Genomic DNA, 16,389 nt, shown 5'->3' with positions numbered 1-16,389 from the left:
ATTGAACCCAGGGTTACTTTACCACTGAACCACATTCCTGCCCCTACCTTTTGTATTTTATTTAGAGACAGAGTCTCACTAATTTGCTTAGGGCCTTGCTAAATTGCTGATGCTGGCTTTGAATTCACAATCCTCCTTCCCCAGCCTCCCATACTGCTGGGATTATAGGCATGCACCATGATGCCTGGCCATTTAGTGTGTTTTTAATCTCTACTATTATCATTTTCATCAATGAAAGTTGAAACTATATCTTCTTTATATTTTCTAAGTCTATAATTAATAATTTGAACATACATAGTGCAATTTTTAATCAATTAGTTCTAATTGGTTATACATGACAGCAGAATGCATTTTGATTCATAGTACACAAATGAAGCACAAGTTTTCATTTCTCTGGTTGTACACAAAGGAGAGTCACACCATTCATGTCTTCATACAAGTACCTAAGGTAACGATGTCCATCTCATTCCACCACACACAATGCAATTATAGCAATATTTTAATGTCCTTGTCTGCTACTTCTAATGTCTGTGTTGGTCATTGGTCAGTTTCAATTAAGTTGCCTCTTCGTCTTGGGTTAAATATTCTTTCTTTTATACATTTATGACAATCTTAAATTTAATTTCAGAAACTGTCCATTTTTGTTTTGGGGGTGCTAGATAAGACAAGAACAGCGTTTAATCTAAGGCTGACTGTTGAACACTACTGAGGGAAGGCATTTCCAAATACTCTACTCAATGGCCCATTTAAAATGAAGTTTTTACTAGTGTCGCTGGTAGGAACAGGCAGACACTGTTGGCTCTGTATATGCATAGTAGGTGGCATTTCCTGTAATCCTTAGCCTAATACACATGCATTGATGAATATTTTTCTCAGTACTCATGAGGGACCTCAGAAGAGCTCCAGTGTTCTCTGGTAAGCCCTTTCTTCTAAGATGCCTGTCCTATGAACTGTAGCCATCTTAGAGTCCCTGGACACCTAGTTCTGTGTCTTCCACTTATGGAGTCCGTACGTAGTCCTTCCTTGTCCTATAGTCTGGAAAGCAGTGCTGCTCTCTATTACCCTACCTTGGCCAAAAGCAGAAGTCCAAATAATATTTTTATATACTGACATTTTAGAAATTTTTCTCAGATGAATGAATTCAGATATTTATTCTTTAAATAGCAGAATATAAAGTTTAAGTTTTTAATAATTATGAATTACTTTGAAGACTCACAGCATTTGGTCTTTTTTTGAAGCATTTTTGGTAAAACAAGGGACTTGGCAGTGAGTGGCTTAGTTAATTCCTGACCTCAATCATGGCTTTAGCACCTGCTGAACTCAATGCAGGCTTTTCTATTTGCATCTTACCCTGAGTAAGAAGTTGCAATATGATTTTACTCTATTGATTTTAGAAGGAAACTATGGAGAAATTTGAAATATTTGGAATCTCAAAAACTATCCCTCATACTTTCCAAAAAGTTTTATTCATATCCAGAATTTTTAGGGAGTTTTATTTCATATAACTAAAAGTAAAAGACATTTGTAAGATAGCAAAATAGCTATTTAGAGAGTAAAGACATTTATTATTTCAAAGTTTTAAATAAATGTTATAACAAATAATATTTACACACTGCATATAATTTTATATTAAAGCATTAAGTTATCATATTATTATTTGTAAACACAGACAAGTTTATGTGTTTAAAAATGCTACACAGAAAACAGTACAAAAAGAGTAAGTTTATTCTAAAATGTAGCCTCTTTAAGGTAAAATATGACATCAGTTAATAAGAGTGTCATCTTTTTGAATTTAGAAATAAAAGTGCACTATGTCTAGTAGAATTTTAAAGAAGCTAATTATGTGTATTAAAATTTAGTCAGCAAAAAATGTTAATTATATGTACTTAATAATCAGTTATTAGATTCCAGTGACTAAATCTTGATTTGACTTAGCTTTTTCTTTACAACATTTAAATTGACCCCAGAAAAAAATGTTTTAACATTTATTGTGATTGCACAGTACCAAATCAATTTTAGTTTCTTCTTGATATCACAGGTTACAATGACTGGTGGACAGCCAATACTGAAGCAGAGGAGGGAATCAGAAACAAAACTCGTGCTGGAGGGAGGAGGGAGCTAGAAAGCATTAGTGCACTCCTGGAATTATTCATACTGCAATGTAGTCTAAATCTTGCTCACCACGTATGACTCTTCAGAACTGACTCTTTAGCTAATGACTTCACAAAGCCTAGCATCACTTCCACTTTATTTAATACTGCTGAGGGTCCATGTATGGTTTTAGTCATTGTTTAGACATGAAAACATGACATGTACAGCTCAGGGGATTCACAAATCAAGTGCAACTTTTAGAGATGGAAAAAAGACCAATCCTAGAAGAAAATAAAAACTTTGCTAGAGATCATTGGAATTATGTTTGGCATTTATGATCTTTAAATGCCTAATAGTGACCAACTTTAGCATATCCCATTGTGATCTACATAGGACTAACAAGAAAATATTTAGGAGTCAGTTGTAAGACAAAACTAGAAATAGCATTTAAGAGATGTAATAATTAGGGGTCAAATTGAAACAGGTACAGTTAGTATCTCATGGTTTTAAATGAGATTTTACCTGAGTTTTAAATTTTTTTTATTGGTTGTTCAAAACATTACAAAGCTCATGATACATCATCTTTCATATATTTGACTCAATTGGGTTATGAACTCCCATTTTTACCCCAAATACAAATTGCAGAATCACATTGGTTACACACTCACATTTTTACATAATGGCATATTAGTGACTGTTGTATTCTGCTACCTTTCCTATCCCCTACTATCCCCCCTCCCCTCCCCTCCCATCTTCCCTCTCTACCTCATCTGCTGTTGTTCAATTCTCTCCCTTGTTCCCCCCCTTTCCCCTCACAACCTCTTGTATGTAATTTTGTGTAACATTGAGGGTCTCCTACCATTTCCATATGCTTTCCCTTCTCTCTCCCTTTCTCTCCCCCCACTGGTCTCTGTTTAATGTTAATCTTTTCCTCATGCTCTTCCTCCCTGTTCTGTTCTTAGTTGCTCTCTTTATATCAAAGAAGACATTTAGCATTTGTTTTTTAAGGATTGGCTAGCTTCGCTTAGCATAATCTGTTCTAATGCCATCCATTTCCCTGCAAATTCTATGATTTTGTCATTTTTTAGTGCTGCGTAATACTCCATTGTGTATAGATGCCACATTTTTTTTTATCCATTCATCTATTGAAGGGCATCTAGGTTGGTTCCACAGTCTAGTTATTGTGAATTGTGCCGCTATGATCATTGATGTGGCAGTATCCCACACTTCATTTAGAGCCCTAATATCCAGAGTATACAAAGAACTCAAAAAATTAAACAATAAGATAACAAATAACCCAATCAACAAATGGGCCAAGGACCTGAACAGACACTTCACAGAGGAGGACATACAATCAATCAACAAGTACATGAAAAAATGCTCACCATCTCTAGCAGTCAGAGAAATGCAAATCAAAACCACCCTAAGATACCAACCATCTCACTCCAGTAAGATTGGCAGCCATTATGAAGTCAAACAACAATAAGTGCTGGCGAGGATGTGGGGAAAAGGGTACACTTGTACACTGCTGGTGGGACTGCAAATTGATGAGGCCAATTTGGAAAGCAGTATGGAGATTCCTGGGAAAGCTGGGAATGGATCCACCATCTGAGTTTTAAATTTAAAATGAAAGAACTATTAGGTTTATTTTGAAGACACATAGAGACAGGAAGTTCTGGAGCCTGTTTTGAACCACAAAGAAATGTAATAAGAAAATGTTCTTACCTGTGTAAGTATTATACACTAATCTGTTATTTATTACAAGAAGAATTCAGGAAGTTGGTTGTGAAAAAACTGCTATTATTCTAAATAAGCAGGACATTGGTGGTGTCGCAGACATGAGAGATGACAGGAAACATCTGCCTTTCAGGGAATCAGCAAATCTCTGGAAGTGGAACAAGTGACAGATATGAGTTGATGAGTGACAGAGAAAATGTGTTGTGTCGGAGGTTACCTTTGTTGCCTTAAAAAAACCTGTTTTGGTTTTTAGTTATTTGAACTGCTACTCAGAATAGATAGGGAAATCATGCTTATGCAAAACAAATTCCAGACGTGATTTAAATGAACATGAGTTTCAGGATTATGGCAAGGGAATAGTACGACCATTTCCTTTGTTTCTAGGGACAAACAAGTTGATAAATGATATTCCTATGTGTTGAGTGCATGTGTCTGTATAATGGGGAAAGGAGAATTAGGATGGTATTTGGCTAAAATAAAAGATATATGTTGACATTTGTTACCTCCTTCAAAAAGTGGCATATATTATGTACCTCTATGGATCAAGCACTTTGCAAACGTAACTTCCTACAGACAAGTGCTTAATTTATTTGTCTTGTTATACTTATGCAGTCATGTAGTAAAAGATCTTTAGTATCTCTCATCTTTTACCATGGATGATATTGGAAGTATTAGTGCCAATCAATAGTCATAAAGAAAGTTGTCTAATAATATGCAATTTTATAAATATCTGAATTGAAAATTAGGATGTAAATAAATGCTAGACATTGTCTTGTATCAAGTCTTTGATCTAGGTTTTCCATGTGAATATAGCACTCAGCATAAACTGATATTCGTTTTGCTGAGTTTAACACATAAATTTAGCACTATATTTAGTACTACAGTTAGCTCCTCTGAGGTCATGTTAATCTTAGAAAATCCACGGGGTAGCTTTTTTGGTTTCAAACATTTTATACTTCATTTGAGATGACATTCAGAAATAAAAACTACTTGTTTCTTTTCAGCAAGCAAGAAATAAAGCACAAAGTATTTTTGAGGCTGTAAATGGGTTTTACCTTTATTCCTTCCTAAAATAAGTTGCTATTTTATTGACCATTCTTTACAAACCATCATCTTTTATGAGATCTTGAAAAGTCAGGGCTCACATGTCTGCCCCCAGTCACCCCCCACCCCAGTGTCTGACAAAATTGACAATAGAATGCTTTTGAAGCCTTTATGCTACAAAAATTTACTGAGCACCTTTTACGTCAGATGACATACCAGTCACTGTGCAAAGAAACAATGACAAAATTCCCATCTAACTTACAGTCCATGGGGGAAGAGTGACAAAATGGTAGATAAATTAGAGTTGTTTTTATTTAGTAATGTGAAAATTTTAATCAGTGTTTTCATAATTTAATTATTTTCACTTCTATGGTTTTGTTTAAAAACATGAACATACCTAATGAGAATTCAGCTTTGATATACATCATATTGTTTCATATCCTCTCTAAGTCATGGCTGAATCATTTCCAGTCTAAACATGTTCTTAATATAGATTAAAGTACAAAACATTTGTCATGTTTAACCTCAGAACTGTCTGTGTTTCATTAGCAGGTACAGAAATTCAAGATGCTTAGTAATACTTAGGGCTGAAATGTAGCAAGAAAATATTTGAAAAAAATTCTCATAATCTCTTGAAAAAATGTTCACGCATTTACTTATTGATATGTTAATAATTTACAATAAATAATAATAAATTTGTAAATATTTAAATTTTAGAACAAAAAGTGATATACAATAAATTCTCTGAAATTAACATATGTCCACAGATGTAGACTACATTCCTAAGTGTCATTCAAATAAGTGAGGGGGAAAACTAGCCAATACATTCCCACTACTTCTATCTGGAGGTAAAATAGTAGATACTATAAAAGTTTTGAGTTCACAAAAAAAGGAAAGTATTTTGTCCTGGATTTAAAGGACAATTACATATTGGAGAAGTAATTCAATTGGCTAAAATGGAATAGTGATCAGAGGAGCAACTTCTACTAACAAAGCATTTACTTTTAAAGATACAGACAACACTTTACAAGAGCAAACATCCCCTAAACTGAAGTTGATCTCAACAGAGGTGAGCAAGGGCAGACTTTACTTGCCTTAATGTATAGAGTACCAGATAAATTTATGCTACTTATCACAGAAGGGTTATTTTTAACCAAACTCTCCTGGCAAAGCAAAATAAAAACACAAAAGCCTTAATTCACACATATAGTTAATAGTCTCAAATGACAGCACTTGAACTGTGGTCAACTGACTTCCAAGTTACACATTCTGAGCAGCACCTGTCTCTGTCTTACACAGGCAGTTGCAGCCGCATCCGCAGCTTCAAGAGATTTCAGTGGAATAGGTGGCTTGGGAGAGCTCTTGGAAAGTTCTTCAGAAGCATCAAAGTTAAGCTCCAAAAGTGCAAAGGAGTGGAGGAATCGGAGAAAGAAAAGAAGACAGAGGGAGCATCTCCAAGGAAACCGAGAAGGAGACACGTTTCCCAAATCTGAATCTGAAGACAGTGTCAAAAGAAGAAGCTTTCTTTTCTCCATGGATGGAAACCGGTTGACTGGTGAAAAGAAGTTCTGCTCCCCTCATCAGGTACAGATGTCTATTGGGAGCTCTGGTTTGTTTTGTCATTGCTTTTGCCTTCTAATTACCATATTTCCTTTTGGTGCATCTTTGTAGTATTTAACTTGAGTGACAGGCTTCTAACATTTAATACAGTTAAATATTAAAATTATAAATTCTTTAAAAGGGATTTTTAAAAATTAAACCATTTATGACTTTTAAGGGAATCTATTTTAAACATTTTCATGATTTTGAGACCATATTTCTTTTTTTTAAAAGAGAGAGAGAGAGAGAGAGAGAGAGAAATTTTTAATATTTATTTATTTATTTATTTATTTTAGTTTTCGGTGGACACAACATCTTTATTTTATTTTTATGTGGTGCTGAGGATTAAACCCAGTGCCCCATGCACGCCAGGCGAGCGCGCTACAGCTTGAGCCACATCCCCAGCCCTTGAGACCATATTTCTTAATTGGTCTTTTTTTTTTTTTTTTTTTTTTTTTTTCCGGTACAACCTGCTCATCAGACTTTTTAGTGGGATAGTTTTGGAAGCTCTTGTTAATCTTTTTCATTTTGAGACCTCGGAAAAACTATTTTGCATGTGTGGGTCTCTCTGCCTTTATCGTCTGAAACTGTAATAGGTAACACATGTGTGAATTTTGAAAAGAAATGTCTCTGGATTTTCCTTTTGCCTTTATTCTTCGATGTGAGAACTGCACTGCTGGTAGTCTCCATTACACTGGCCTGGAGTCATGCCATGATCTATTAGAGTGATATTATGGCCTAAATGCTTCTGAAGAGATGACATCAAAAACAGTCATTTTTTCCCCATAATTTAATGCCTACTCCCCAATGCTTTAACATATTTTCAAGTCAAATAGGAAAAAATAGTTTCAACTCTTTGTTGTTAATAAATACTATGGATTCCATAATGTAAAGAGTAAATAGTTCTGTGATGAGGACAGTTGGGGCTAACTACTACTCTCTCACATAATACAAATGTAAAATATGGTATTTAATCATGTAACACATTTGGGATTCATTTGAAGCCCTGTAGGGAAATCACTTTCTCAGACAAAAATGTTTTGAATTAAAGAGTCACCCTTAGCTGTATGCAGTGTCATATGCCTGTAAAACCAGCTTCTTGAGAGGGTGAAGCAGGAGCATGGCCAGTCTTAGGCCAGCTGGGGCAATTTAACAAGACTCTGTCTCAAAATTTAAAAATTTAAAAGGCTAGGGATGTATCTTAGAGGTAGAACAATTGCCAAGCATGTGTGAGATTCTGGGTTCTATACCCAGTGCAAGGAAAAAAATTAAAAAATAAAACAGTCACCCTTGATATTTTGGCATTCTTAAAACTCTTGGGAATGATTAGGATTAGAAGTATTCTACAGTCTAAAATAATGACTGACACTATGAATGTTCGTGTTAAGTTCTCAACTCCAAACCAGTTCTGTGACCTTGGTCAAGTCACTTGTACTTTGACATTTTCTGTAAATTTTCCCATATGTCTTAGAAGATTGTGGAGGATAAAGCAATATATGGAAATTCTATGTAACAAAGAGAAAGTTTCTTATTAAGATGGGTGAGTGAATTTCAAATGAAAATGCTAAAAACTTTGAGTAACTCAATTATAAATGCATATGTATAGAGACTAATATTTACATGAGCATATTTATGTGCTTTTGAAAATAGTATTATTTCCTTTACAGAATAAAAACTGTTGATTAATTCATTTAGTCAAACAACAAAAATGTATTATCACTTTCCATGTGGCAGGAATAGTGATCCTGGATATACCTCAATGAACAAAGAAATTCAACTAGCTGACCTCATAGAACTTTATTCTAAAGTTTAATAAACAATAAACAAAACAAATTAGTTAAACACTGTGCTAGCAGGCCATAATTGCTAGGGGGGAAAAATTAAAGCAATACAATGAGAACAAGAGAAATAGTTGGAAGTAAATTTTTTAATAAGGTGGTTTAGGAAATCTCCCTTGTGAAAGAGACATTTTGACTAAGATTTAGAGGAAGGAAGTGACTGATGGAACAACATTCCAGGCTGATCTGATGGAAGTGCAAGAACCTCCTGTGGTGGCACACCTGTGCTGTTAAAGAGCAGCTCAGGGGCCTGAGTTGCAGTGGCTCACCCAGCTGATAGAAGTTGATAGAAGAGGGAAGTTAGCTGACAGCAGGTTTTAACACTGAAAAGAGAATGGGTCTATGCATATGGTATATGTGGCTCATTTTCTATTTATAGATAGGTAGGTATATAGATAGATGGACAAAATTTCAAAAGCAAAAGAAATAACCAATTAGCATTCAATTTACAAATCCTAGTCAAGACAGGAAGAGGGCATTAACACAACTCACAGGCAGAAATAAGCCAGAAGCAATTTACAGTTCTGGCTTTGTCAACAGAAAAGGTCTGTCTTTGGTAGGAACAAGAATCCTTGCACAAGATGGACAGGGCATACTGTTTAAAACAAATACATTACTGAAAAATGTCAAAGCATAGAGGCCATAAATTATGGGCACCTGTCCTCTACTAATGTTAAATTTTAAATGTTAATTTACATTTATTATATTATCCTATTTTTCAATATGTAATGCACAGTAGTGTTGAAAAATGAAAAAGTATTTAAAGGTGACCGTGGAAACTGAATCTTAACAAAGATTGTTGCTTGAGTACACTAAGGCATTTTTATTTTAAACTAGAGGTTTTGTAGCTAGAACTAATTGCAGTTGTTGACTTATTAGAGACAACAAAAAATACATACATTTAACTTAAATATTTATTTAAGAATTTCTAACAAATATTCATTTCACATTTTTCTTGAAATTTCCTGCTACTTTTTTCTTCTTGACTTTTCCCAGCCCACTTTGAGCCTAACCCTACATGCAGAATTGTGCCATACAGCCTTAGTTCTGTATTTTATTTTTACTGCTGAAAATTAAGAATAAGTTTTTACTTTCTTAGAACAGGTAAAAAAAAAATCCCTGTAGCTTATTTCTTGGCAAGCCTGAGACAGAGAGAGATGGCCTCTGTTCAGCATCAAAGCTCTTTTTCCCTGAGAAAGGGTTGCCACAGCTGTGGGTATTCCCTTCACTCTGCTGTGTCTTCTAGTGTGTTATTTTTGGTTTGTTTTCTCTGAATACTATTTTTGCTATCTTCTTTTTTGGTCTCTGTTGCCTTGAAAGCTGTGCTCACACCCATTATTATACTTTCCAAAGAGTGAATAGAAGTTTCAAATAAACTGAAAGATTTGGAACGCCTCTGAAAATACCCCAACATAAAAACATGTAAATTAAAGGCATGTACCAGATCTGCTATAGATGTGAAAACATAGCAAATACCCACGACCAATATTACGCAGGTGATTTTCAGTTTTCAGAGAAGGTTTTATGACATAAATGTATTAAGATGATTACATTGAACAACCCAAAGGATTAATATAAGGGATAAGATAATATAACATAAGATTGTATTTCTCTAAGTGTAAAGTGAGGTTCACCTGCATTAGGAACCACCTAGAGTACGTGGTAATTATTCAGATCCCTGAATCCTAGCTCCAGCTGCCTTAGTCTGTTTTGTGTTTCTATAACAGACTAGTTGAAGTCTGGATAATTAATAAATAAAAGAGGTTTATTTTGACTCATTTTTGGAAAGCCTTGAAGTCTAAGAGTATGGCCCTAGCATCTACTCAGCTTCAGGTGAGGGCTTTGTGCATGGAAGGTCAAATGGCTGCATACAGAAGAGAAATGAGGGGACCAAGTCTGGTAACTGCTAACCTATTCCCACAAAAAAAGCATCAATATAGTCATTATGGTTCTGCTCCCATGACCCAACCACTTCCTTCTAGGCCCCATCTCTACACAGCCACATTGAAGAATGAAGGTTTTGACATGAACTTTTTTTTCCCATTAGAGCAGCATAGTTATACACAGTAGTTGGGTTCACTTTGATAAAACCATACATGCAAGAAATTTGATTTCAGTTCTTATCGCCCCATTTCTTTCCATTTCCTACTCCCTTCCTTATTCTCCTTCATCTACTCTATTGATCTTCCTTTCACTCTTTTATTGATTTTTATTGGTATAGTCTACATATGCATAAAGATGAAATTCCTTATGCTACATTTATATATGCACATAACATGATTTTGTTACATTCATTGTGTGTGTATGCCACATTTTCTTGATCCATTCATCTGTTGACTGGCATCGGGTGGATGCCCTAATTGACTATTGTGAATTGTACTGCTGTAAACACTGAAGCAACACCTCAACTTTTGAGACACACATTCAAATCACAGCACCTACTTTCTCAATCACAATTCCAAAAAAGATGGGACCTAAAAGTTTATATTTTAAACTCTCAAAGTGATTCAAACATAAAGTTTCAAAACACGAGTTTTGAATATAACCAATAATATATTGATCATTTAAACTGAGTGATGAGACTAACATATTAGTGCTCTTTATAAATTGAGGAGGTTTTAATCTCCTGAATGCTTTGATAAGAAGCCAGTCTCACTACTGTTTAGCATTAGGTAGACACTTCTGTAGGAAGTGAATGTCACAAAGACACAGCCTCAGGTTCAATATGCTAAACAGCCATCAGTTCCTGTGGAGAATTTAACCAAATCCAAAGAAACAGCGCCATTTCTAGTGAATAGTCTCTCTCAAGAATATCACTGGGATGGAGGGCAACAAAATTATTCTGCTGCTTTGGAGTCTGGGAGAAACCATAAAAAATAAAGCTAAAAATGGGACCTAAGAATATCAGCCTGGCCTAATTAGGCAGAGAGACCAAAATAATCCAATAGAGTCTTCTTTTCCTATTTTTTTTCCACTAAACGTATTTTATGTGCTTTTACACTAAAACTTAGAAGGAAATGTGGAAGCAAGTTTGCTGCTAGCATATGCATATATATGCATACGTCTATGTGAGTATGTAGGTATATTACCCTGGCTGCAAAAAGAACTAGGAAAGGGAATGGGAGACCAAAAAGAGGGGTCAAAGAAGAGTGTCAGCATTAATAGCAAGGGAAGTAAACAAATATTCTGCAGACCAAATACAAATATTTTTGAAAATTGTCACTAAGAGTGCAATAAACACAGAGTTATTTGATGCTGCCAGTTTAAATTTCACTCAAAAAGTTAAAGATTTAACACTGAGATAAATCCCCATTTTTCTGGTACTAGAAAATCAATTACTTGATTTATTATGAATGTCAATAATAAAAACAATTTTGTGGGCTGAGGATGTAGCTTAGTGGCAGTATTCTTGCCTAAGTTGTGTGAGATCAAACCTGGGTTTGATCTCAGAGACTGAAAAAAAAATCATGTCTAATCAGCTAGTACTTTTTATTATAATTACAGTATTAAAGTGAAGTCAGAGGAATAAGCTATATTCTCCATCACCCTATCACCCTTTTTGGTAAAGTCATGTTATATGTCTTGTCTCTTTAAGCTGGTATTAAATTTTAAATAAGAATACTAATGTATGGTAATAGTTTAGGAAATCCTCTCTACTGTGTTTGGTATGACATTGAGTCACTCAAATAAAGTGAATCATTGATTGCCATTAGAGAAATTGTTAGGAAATTTGGAATACAGCATTTAGGTAAAGTTTTGTGACTTTTATTCCTTTTTGGATAGAATCAGACAGATCCATAGAAGATCTTGATTTTAGAATCCAGAAAAGAGAATGGAGAAATAATGGTATTCTTTCAATACTATAATTATCAAAATGTAAAATGGTTGGATTTAAAATTCAAACCACTGAGCCAAAACCTATTTTCCAAGTCACAAGCCCTTCAGATCATAGTGGCACTTGCACCCAAAAAAAGAATAATTTATCCTTTCCAGCATCTAAACCCTTACCTACTATAGCATGGTAATGCAGTCTGTCTCATACTAGAGTGAGGTTGTGCACTTGGTGAATTGCAAATCAGGATTCTTAGTCAGAACAACATTTAAATCATTCTATGGTTATTAATAAAAATATCAAAACATATATGTTTCCTATAAACTGATTGCCCATATTTAAGAGCAAGATTACTCTAGCGCAAAAGCAAATCATTTCTACAATATTAAGATTTTTATTAAATAACTGTGTCCTACTCCACCCCTTGCCCCCAATTCCTTTCTTCCTTGCTTTCTCCGAAGTCTCTGCTGAGTATCCGTGGATCCCTGTTTTCCCCAAGACGCAATAGCAAAACTAGCATTTTCAGCTTCAGAGGTCGGACAAAGGATGTTGGATCTGAAAATGACTTTGCTGATGATGAGCACAGCACATTTGAAGACAGCGAGAGCAGGAGAGACTCACTGTTTGTGCCTCACAGACATGGAGAGCGACGCAACAGTAACGTTAGTCAGGCCAGTATGTCATCCAGGATGGTGCCAGGGCTTCCAGCAAATGGGAAGATGCACAGCACTGTGGATTGCAATGGTGTGGTTTCCTTGGTGGGTGGACCATCAGCTCTAACGTCACCTACTGGACAACTTCAGCCAGAGGTGATAATAGATAAACTAGCTGCTACTGACACTGTACATCAATTCAAAATGATCCAAGGCCTGGGCAGTTTAGCCTGTTATACCATCTCATTTCCCCAAAATGAAAGTCCTTACAAATAATACATGAATGGAATACAATAGAATATTGAGAACCAATTGAATTGTATGCAACCATTACCTTTCAAATGCTTTATGTTAAAAGAACTTAATTTTTAGAGTCTGGAATGAAACCCAGTCCTGCAAATTTGGTAGACTTCCCAACACAAAATGTTACGCAATTTGGTAATCAAATTTATTATAGACATAGATTAGATAGGTTCACCCGAAATTATAAAATTATCTATTTATTTATATTCTGAAAAGTTCTTGTTCCTAAAATAATTAAATATTATATGACTAATATATTGATAATAGGCAGTTTTCATACAACTGCCAATATTATATTACAATTTAAAATGACTCTAAAGTAAAATGTGTTAATTTCTTGTAGGATGGCATATAGAAATAATTGAAGAAATCTCAGGAAAGCACACACATTTCATTGTACATCTGTGTTTGTGCATGGAAAAAAATTGGCCCATATATGTTGATTTTGTCAATATAGCCTCAGAGAAGATAATTTATCCTTGAGACTATATAATCATAGTATTTATCTTGGGGGAATATTGATCTGAGTGTTAATCATTTCTGTAAGCTGAAAATATAATTTGCATTTGAATGAAATAGTATTTTAGCATGCTTATAAAAATTTTCCCTGAAAAATCTGACATGTTAATTAAAATATTTTGTGACATGGTTGCCTTATACAATTTCATCCAACTGGTGAATTCTTGTCGAAAGGAATCACCTGTAATATTGTCTTCAAAAAGTGTTTATAATATAATAATAAATTCAATATTTTATTATTACTTGAAAGTTATTACCTGAAAAAAAAATTGCATGCAGCATGATTTTCCAAGGAAGTGTTATGTGTTCTTGTATTACCTTTTTAAAAGGGTGGTTTGAGCCATCAGTATTTGGTTTGCAGGGTACCACCACTGAAACGGAAGTCAGAAAGAGAAGGCTAAGTTCTTACCAGATTTCAATGGAAATGCTGGAGGATTCCTCTGGAAGGCAAAGAGCCATGAGTATAGCCAGCATCCTGACCAACACAATGGAGGGTAAGAAGCAGGCGGGGCGAGGAGGGGGATGCTCAGCTCTCTATAGATAGTATGCTTTGTGGAGCTATTCTTTCTTCTTGGAGAATTCTTTGTTTTTTTTTTTTCTTTCCCCTAAGAACAGAACTGCATTATGGACATGTACATGTAAAAATTGTAGCATGTTATTATCACAAAAACTGACATTAGCCTATTTCTTTTTTACTTAAGTCCTCATCTTATCTATGGAGGGATACTCTTACCCTTTTTGTTTTGTTTTTGCAGTATTAGGGATTGAACTCAGGGCCTTCTGCATACCAAGCTAACACTATTAGCACTACTGCATCTCCAGCCTTAGAATGATAATTGCATGAATATTGCATCAGTGAAGATCTAATCTAATGATACACTATACTTTATGTGAGCACTTCCTTTTTAAAATCTGAATGTGTAGAAGTACAGAGCAGTGGTTATGGGATTGGAAGAAGGACGAGAATGAGTTAGATCAAAACATTGCAACAAAAATCCTAAAATTTTCTCTCTTCCATATTCCACATACACAGCAAACATGACATTCTTTCAAAGGACACTTGACATGAATGCTCATTGGTTTTAACACACAGGAATGGACAGCAACTACTACTCCCTTATTTACCTTTTAAACAAGTCCCTACTTCTTGAAATTTGGTGCAATATTACATTAGTACTGCACTTTTGTAAATTAATTATATGGATACATTCTAACAAATTTTTTTTAGAAAATATCAATTGCATTTCTTATTTGTCCTGTTAGCATATTAGATATCCAAATAGTCCCATAATAATTTTATAGCAGACTTCATTTATTAAAATTACCAGTAATTTGTTTATGTATGAGGCTAGAATTCTCAACTATATGAATAAAGGGTAGTGTAGATTTGGATCTGAATCCAAAGAAGAAAGACATGTTCTCATTCTATACAAGATCAATGTTCAAGTGAGGAAACAATAGGTTATAGATCTTAATGAGGATCATAGCTTTAGACAATGTTCTTTAAAGGGCACTTTTACAAGAAACAATGATGTTTTGCTAAGTTTAATATTGCTGTGATGCTTATTTTGAAATTCTATTTTGATAAAGAGAATATAAAATTTTCTCTTTAATCATTATTTTGAATAAAAATGATCGAAGTGTTTATTTTCTGTGTTTAAAAGAGAAAGTCTATTTAGTAGGACTGTCTTGTCAAGTTTGTTAAGCTAATATGAATTTTTATTCCCAAGTAAGCATCAATTTTGTCAAACAATATGTAGTCTACCAGCAACAATAATTCATTTTTATTGTTACTTACTACTCTTTTTTGTTATCCTCCTAGAACTTGAAGAGTCTAGACAGAAATGTCCACCTTGCTGGTATAGATTTGCCAATGTGTTCTTGATCTGGGATTGCTGCGATGCCTGGTTAAAAGTAAAGCATCTTGTGAATTTAATCGTCATGGATCCATTTGTTGATCTTGCCATCACTATTTGCATTGTCTTAAATACCCTTTTTATGGCCATGGAACACTACCCCATGACTGACCAATTCAGTAGCGTGTTAACTGTAGGAAACCTGGTAAGTTCATTTGAAATTTACTTATTTCCTGTGTAGAGGTAGAAGAGGTAGACCAAAGGTGGTGAGGAGACGTGTGTCCTGTGTTCTAACTCCCCAAATTATATCTTCTTTCTTCATAAGAAAAAAACAGTTAAAGGAATATTACAGAGAATCTAGGAGATATATTCTAAAATTCACCCACTATCAGTGCTGATTGTTGAGGCTAATGTTGGTGCAGACTGATCATGGTGTCAACAGTAATAAATAAACTCCTCACAATCTTCTATCTATTTTTTACTGAAAATGTAGGTCCAGAGGAATCACAAGATCCTGGTTATCAGTCCTAAGGTGATAGCATTAACAGACACACGTTTTAAAGAAATTATGTCTATTGGAGGGCTGACCAAGGTTTGGATTTCCTTTAAATGGGGAAAGGGACAAGCATAATTGTTTCGAATTAATGAATTGCTTAAGTGATAGTCATGGAAGAAAACAAATGGCAAAAATGCATTTGTAATTTAGCCCTATTTAAGATCCAAATTACTTGAGCATACATCTTTTTGCCAATGTACATTTCCTCCTAAATCTACATACAAAAGAAAACAATTACAATGGATGAACAAGTTTGGCTACTGTGACCTCTCTGTGTTAGACAGTTTTGCTTAGTTTTTACCTTCAAAATACCAAATATCTTTTCCTCATAAAAATTACCCTTATTTATAATTGAACACTT

General features: G+C 34.6%; 1 protein-coding gene across 3 annotated transcripts in view; it reads left to right on the top strand.

Annotated features, from left to right (window-relative positions):
- LOC308631159 (sodium channel protein type 3 subunit alpha) overlaps positions 1–16,389 on the top strand; it is a gene marked incomplete at its 5' end in the record, with an annotated part of 82,616 nt that overhangs the window by 23,238 nt on the left and 42,989 nt on the right. The window contains 4 exons of one of the 3 annotated variants that reach the window (XM_081262147.1): positions 6,172–6,456; positions 12,603–12,899; positions 13,978–14,110; positions 15,439–15,677. In XM_081262147.1, coding sequence (XP_081118273.1) covers positions 6,172–6,456; positions 12,603–12,899; positions 13,978–14,110; positions 15,439–15,677 — 954 coding nt within the window. Of the gene's footprint in view, positions 1–6,171; positions 6,457–12,602; positions 12,951–13,977; positions 14,111–15,438; positions 15,678–16,389 lie in introns of those variants that run through there. The other 2 variants (XM_081262146.1, XM_081262148.1) reach the window with 2 other exon arrangements.

This window comes from Spermophilus citellus (genome assembly GCF_964194105.1).
Source record: "Spermophilus citellus genome assembly, chromosome: 11".
Classification (NCBI taxonomy): domain Eukaryota; kingdom Metazoa; phylum Chordata; class Mammalia; order Rodentia; family Sciuridae; genus Spermophilus; species Spermophilus citellus.
The sequence above is the reverse complement of the archived record's forward strand: the minus strand, read 5'-3'. Positions and strand labels throughout refer to the sequence as shown.